We start from the raw sequence: 7,150 nt of genomic DNA, 5'->3' as shown, positions 1-7,150 counted from the left end.
ATGGAAATGTCATATATTTCCATTATAACTGTTAAAAAGTTAGCTTTACAAACAAGGGTACTTTAATTAAAAAAAATTCTTAACAAAACTATACAGTGTACAAATTACTGTCTACAAGGTAGGTGGTTCATTAAGAAGATCCTCCGTTCTTCTCGCTACTTGCAGCTTCACAGATTCATTCACATATTTTCAATGGAGCTGCCCACCTGAACATCACCCCACAACTATATTGCTATAATTAATATTTTTGCCATGTCTTTATGTACAGTCTCCTTCACTGCCTTTTCTTTTTTCCCTTAGTCAAGCCTCAAACGTTCATGTCACTCCAGGGGAAACACACTTCAGTGGTACAGCCATAAGGCTAGGGCTGCAAAGCAACTTACTAAAGGCAGAACAGTGCACATAGAACGGGGTGGCTTGATTTAGTCAGAATACACTTCCTGGTGAAGGAGGAGGCTAGAGACTGGATTTGAGTCCTCAATATTTTCTTAATTTTTTGACTCTTGAACTTAGAAAAAAAAAAGAAAGAAAAGAAAAAAAAAAGAAAAGAAAAGAAAAAGAAAAGGAAGTTTGGGTTTCTTTTTTCAAAACAGGCCTTTCTATTAAAGAGGTAGGCAGAAAAACCCACAGAGTCACTTAACATTCCACAGAGGAAAATTCATTCACACAGAGCGAATGTGACTTTAAAAAAAAAAAAAAAAAAAGTCTGTGTTTGTAAGCTTGATTTGTTCACACCATAGGTCAAAGATACATGAAAAGTTTAGTTAAGAGCATCCACCATCTACAAGGATAAGCATCATTTAAATTATTGCACTTTATTGTCTGGACTTGCCTTGGGTTCATACTGCTGTACTAGTCAAAGTTTAAAGGGACATCTTACTGAATGGGATAATCAAATACAGTTCTCCAGCACATAACCATGTTTCATAACTGTTCATTATTAAGTGATGTGCTGAGAGAACAATACGCAGCTTATTTTATCAGGCCACAGCCTAAGGGATCCTCAAGGTTGTTACTACGTTTCAGTTAGTCTTAACAGCCGCTTACTTAGTGAATAAATTCACTTACTATGGGGCTCAGAAAAAGAGCAACATAAAGCTGGTTTCTTTTTTTTAATTTAGCTAAATATAAATCTTGAGGTTTTTTTATTTTCTACTTTCTCTCTCTGTTGCCTTTTAGGCCTTGCTTACACAGCTTTCTCATATCATGTCCCACTGATACAGCTCCAACGGAGGTAGCAACGATGGTGGGAGCGCTAGTGGAGACAAGGTGCTGGCAGCTGCCACTGTTTTTAGCTATATTGTCATCTGGACTTGCTCTGAGCAGGGTTGGATGACACAGTAGTAAAACTGCCAGCGCCTAGTAGCCACTAGACCGCTCAGCAGTGCTACCATTGTTAGAGCTGCATCCCAGTGGTAGATCAATAACGGGAAATTTCAAGACAAAGCTAGAATAGAAGCAGCCTTTATGGGCTCAGTTATCCCACAGGGGCCTCAATGCTCAGCAGTCTATTCTCCCCGGCATTCGCACCCTAATAAAAGGGTGTGCATTGATGGGAAAGTTGAGCTGTAAAATGGAGTCCTTATGTACATAAAGTTTGCAGCATTAGGCCCACTAGTCTGTAAGATTTTACTTTACTTGAAATAAACTTTTCTTTACATTGTATTCTAATTCCATTCAAGTTACAGTACAGAACTGCAGCTTTCCATCTGACCTTTTGTATGTGAAGAAATTCTAAACCTGTGGCATCTGTTTGCTAATGTAGGTGCCTGTAATTCAGATGTTGTGTGTTGTTAAACTAAAAAAGACCCCAACTCTTTGACATAGGGAAAAAGAGTATTCACCAGTCATTTAAATACAGTGCTCCAAATTCTCTGCTGGCATAACTCTTTTGGAGTCAACTGAAATCAACAGAGTTACACCAACAAAGAATGTGGCCCAGTACGTGCATCTCATAGAAGACAGTGTGTTTCCATGTCATTCTAGCTAAAAACACCCTCTAAAAGTGTACATTTTGGGATACCATATCTTTGCCATAAATGAAAGAGACTCAGTCTCACTGTGGGTCTTGACCTCTCGAAATAAAAAAGTAAAACAATTTCCTCAAGTCAAGTCTGCCTCCAACAGAATCCTTTTTTTTTTTTTTTTTAATCCAGAAATGAGTTCAGCTTGCACCCCAGGTGGGAAGTTAAAAAGAGGGAACCTATTTGAAAGTTTGTCACAGTAGGCAGAACAGTCGCTTTGCAGCCCTTGCCTGGCTAAGGGTGCACTGCTTCACAGCTACACTGTAAAGTGTTAAAAATCCTCCCCACCCTCCCCAGAATATATATATATATATATATATGTATGTATAAAAAAAAATCCCCTGTCCATCTCTCAGTACACAAAAGGACCTCATCACACTGCAAAAATAGCAGTACCCACTTTGGTCAATTAAAACAAACAAAAAAAAAGCATACATTATTCTTTTTTTTTTCTCTTTTAAATCTGTGTACTTACCTATAATAACCAATACAGCTAAAAGCACTACCTACATAGGCAAAACTTGGTATTGCATAATTCGTATAAATTTGAACACCCCCCCCCAAATATTAATTGGAAGATGAAAAACATGAAAGGTTAATAGAAAAAACACCAAAATACTGAAAATATTGCTGGTCGATTACAATTTTTAAGCGGCAACTATACACAGCCATGATATGCTTTATAAATGTGAGATAAAGGTATAACTGTCTAAAAAATCCATGATGTCACACTTTTTCCCCCCATCTGGAGTACAAAATATTTTGTCATAAAAATGGTAAAGATTTAAAATAATAAATGCAGCAAAACAAGTAGAGTGATGTCACTTTTTTTTTTTTTTTTTTTTTTAAGATTTCAAGGCAAGGCACGTAATGTGGACATTATAACTTCGTGCAAATTAGGATTACTGGAAAGAGTATTTTTAATCAATTAATTAGTTTTAAGAGACATAGAGGCAAAATGTGTCTGCCCATGCACGTTACTGTTCTGTCAATATGAGAAATGTGTTGAACAAGGCTAATTTCTGAAAGCACCATGCAAGTTTTCAGCACCCTGTGATTAGACTTATTTTTTTGTAAGAGTGCATGTTTATATATATTTTACCCCCCACCCTGCTATTCCCAGTCAGTAAACTGTAAGCTTTGCCTTTGTGACATGGATTTGCCTTTTTCTTCGTCTCTATGATGCAGATTTTATAGAACTTTACATACACCCTATGGGTTATTGATGCAACCAGTAACTTTAAATAAATAAATCCTACCCCTCTATGGAGGCAGCAGCTAAACCAACATAAGTGCTGTGTTTCCATTAATTTCTTCTCTCAATGACATGATTTGTCTTGATTTAATGCCCTCAAAACTGAGGGGAAAATAAATTTGCGCAAAGTAATTTTAAATTCTTTTTTTTTAATCCCCTCAATTTAGAGTCCAAGGGCTGAAGGACTTATAATGATGTTCCCCTTTAGATATAATTTTTAAATTGCACTTGCCTCTGTAAGTATTTCTTTAGTGGGTAAAAAGGTAAATTATTTTTTACTGTTGCAAGAGGAGATAACACTTTTACCTACAGAGAGGCATTTTTTCCAGAGAGCCTGTGTTCATACTGACTTTGAAAATTCCAACCTAGGTAACACGCTAAAAAAGGCTGGGTTAAGGGCCAAAGTTTAATAAATCTGTACTGATAACTAAAGGCTACAGAGTTTATTTTTTTTAACTTTTAGAAATCAGAGTGTTGAGAAAATGGCTGTCTCACAGCCCTTGTCCTCTTGCAGCTCTGTTACTGCCGCCTAGCCTTTGTTTTGTGAGATAACTAGGAATAGTGATCCCATGCGTAAACAACAAGAATACTAAACCAATAAAACTAGCTTATCATGCAAATATTAAGGCATCTAGAAAGTCAGTTAAAATATATTGTCAGAGACAGAACATCTATTTCCCAGTGGACTTCATACAACAAAGGCTACTTAGCAGAGGCTGCATTCTACCCATCAGTGAAATATCATCGACCCTTTTTATGTCATTACAGTTTCAACCTTAAGGGAATTAGTGATTGTAAATGCTGCAATTGCTGGTCTATTTTTCTTCTTTCTTCAGTTTCATTTTTTGTCCTGTCTTCCTTTCTTTTTTTCTTTAAATTTTTTTTTTTCATTTTCCCTCAGTTGCTTGTTTCTGCTTGAAGGAAAGGCTCTCCAATTATGTTCAAACCATAATTTTGGACATTTGTCGGCAGGATTGGTGTCCTGTTTGATACTTGAAAAGGGACCAAGCTAGCCCAGGTACCAGGACTGTTGAGAGAGAGAAAGAGAGAGAGAGAGAGAACAAAATAAAGATTAAGAATGTTGCAACAATAAGAACATAATAAATTTGATTAAGACTCAGATTAGTATTCATTATAAATAATACTATTTAGGATAAATTTAAGATGGTAAATTTGTGAATGCCACTTGAACTTCAAGTGTGTACAATTTCCTTTGCAAACTCAACTGAAAGACAAAAGTAAATGTGTTAATATGAATTATTGTAAACATACACTAAATAGCCTGCTTATTCCATGAGAGCCCCAGACAAGTTAAAGAGGCAAGTTTATGGAGCAGGTACAAAAAACTACATTATGAGAACTCATATGAAACTGCTTCTCTGATTTTAAGAACTAGTCAATCCGTTATAGTGTACCTGTTATATTGCTTATTACCAGAACACAAAATACACATTTAATGTATAATATAAATCTCTTCTGTGATTTAATAAATCTTCTATCCCCTCTATCACACAATTCAATCACTTTCTCCATTATATTATGTGCCTGTGAGGTGCATGAGTCCAAAATGGAGCAGACTCTGATGAAGAAGAAATGTTTTTAGCTTTAATGCATGAAAACATACTTTTTTTTAGACATTTTCAAAAGCAGGATGCATTCCTTATTACAGTCCCATGGCAATAGCCAAGGAACACCAGATAACTTAGGGCCCAATATATAAATACTTACTGTCACATGTAGAAATTACGACCATGAGTAGGTCCACTAAAGTCACAGTAGAGCAACATTTTCAAAAGTGTCTTAGTGACTAGAAACCTACATCCCATATTCAATAGCACCTGTGTCACTAAGGAATCTAAGTCCCATTAACTTGCAATTTTTTACCAAGTAGTAACTATCAATAATAATCATTATACCCAGTGGCAAAGTATTTGCAAGATTATTCATTCCAGGTCAGATTTCCAAAAGTGTACAGTGCTGACAACTGGGGCCAGATTTTCCAAAAAACTCTTTGGAAAGACCTGAACTCTTTGAAGATCCAGCCTTTTATGTAGGTGCCTAACAGGAAGCTGATAAATAATGAGCTCTTTGGAAAGTCTGGCCATATATTGTTCAGCAAACATAAGCATGATAAGAGAGGCCATTATATCAAATGGAAACATACATTCAGAGTCAGATTGTCAAAATGAGGCATGCACACCTGTGCAACCAATTAATTTATACCTATTTTATTACACCAAATGTTCTCAAATACCCAGTGGGTGTGTGCACACTAGATATTTGCACACTCATGTAGCCATTTGACACCTGTCTATCCAAGTGCACACAAGTCTAATCTGTGAACACACATTGTGTATCTGATATGTACTTTTTGTGCAAAACATTTGCACATGCTTTACTTTGAAATCTGATACCCATATTATATTTTTTCATGGGGGAAGCTATAGTTATTTTTTCCTCCCATTTCCTTGATCATTCTTTCATGATTCTGTTTCCCCAAATACATGCACATGCTTGGTTAGTGCAAATGTGAGTTAGGGGTATGCATTAAGGGAAAAACAGACCCTCTTTATCGATCTTAAAATGTATAAATAATAATTACAATTATATTTGACCGTTTGTGCAATCTTTTCTTGCTATGCAAATATAGAAAAATATAATTATTTTGAAAAGTCTATTGAACATGTTCCTCGGAGAATTAATACTATAGGGGGAAAGGAGCCTTTTCCCTTTAGTCAAATATCATTTTCTTCTTCATCTCTTTAACCCAGTTCATGTGGAAGTTTACTTCTGTGTAATATAGAAACTAAAGCCAAAATTTCTACATTTTGACTTTGATGTGAGCTACATGTGCTCAGCACCTCTGAAAATCAGACCACATGTATTTAGATGTCTAACTTTACACACCCAAGTTTGAAAATTTTGGCTTAAATTCACAATCTTGCTCTCTTTGAAATCAATGGTAAAACTCCCATCAGAGCAAGATTGGTCTGCCTCGGTGAATTATATGGATCATGATCACAATGAGATGTATGTAATAATGTCTATAGAAACAATACCACCCAACAGCTTTTTCAAAATATACAAATCCTTGAATGCTAACGTGTATCCCACTAGAAAGCTGCCCATAAGTGCTGCTATTTTTCACATGAGTTTTTAGATCTTGCAATTCTAGTAAAACTTTATGATCATCTTAAATTTCCTATTTCCTCAAAAAGATTTCTGTGAACTTTGGTGAACTCAATGTTTTATTGTTGTTTGCCTAAGAAAGAATTTTTATTCTCCTCGATATTCAAAAATGGTGATAGTTACGCAATAAATCTTAAAACATGCACAAAGAGTTAAATCCATTTATACATGAAAGATTTGCCCAATAGGATCTGATGAAAAGATTATGGTTCCAAAAAAATATTCAATACCACGATTTCACGTAAGAGGCTTAATTGTTTCAACCTATCTCTCTTCATCTTCCTTCACTATTTGTGTCCAACAATGCATTTTTGTTCATTATCCCATTTTAAAGTGAGCAATGTTAAAAATGCATGATGAGGTGACAGCTAGTAAAAACAATCAAAATGATTCCATGCTGATCTGTGTATGGGAAACTGTAATAATAGAAAATTGCAATAAATAAATAAAAACATTCTAAAAGAGAGACTGCACAGGATTTATGGTCTTAGCCACTTAAAACAGAAGAGTAACTAAAAGAATGTAAATTCTGTGGCAGATTCAACATGGGATTGGAAATACAAATAATTTGCATTGCAAAGAAGAAGTCCAGATAAACTGCTTACAGGTTATCTTTTTGGAGAATTCACTGTGTACTTTAGTGGCTGGAAGTTGATCTGACTTTTTTTTTTTAAGTTTACAA

General features: G+C 35.4%; 1 protein-coding gene across 44 annotated transcripts in view; it reads right to left on the bottom strand.

The window, feature by feature from the left end:
- Positions 1-2,932: 2,932 nt before the first annotated feature.
- NFIB (nuclear factor I B) overlaps positions 2,933-7,150 on the bottom strand; it is a 219,908-nt gene continuing 215,690 nt past the window's right edge. For 42 of the 44 annotated variants that reach the window (XR_010588659.1, XR_010588660.1, XR_010588663.1 and 39 more), the window contains one exon: positions 2,933-4,306. Coding sequence is in view for 38 of the 44 variants with exons in the window: in XM_065549508.1 (XP_065405580.1) it covers positions 4,177-4,306 (130 nt within the window). In the remaining 6 variants the exon portion in view is untranslated. The remainder of the gene's footprint in view (positions 4,307-7,150) is intronic. The other 2 variants (XR_010588658.1, XR_010588662.1) reach the window with 1 other exon arrangement.

The sequence above is a fragment of the Chrysemys picta genome, chromosome 6 (assembly GCF_011386835.1).
Source record: "Chrysemys picta bellii isolate R12L10 chromosome 6, ASM1138683v2, whole genome shotgun sequence".
NCBI lineage: Eukaryota > Metazoa > Chordata > Testudines > Emydidae > Chrysemys > Chrysemys picta.
The sequence above is the reverse complement of the archived record's forward strand: the minus strand, read 5'-3'. Positions and strand labels throughout refer to the sequence as shown.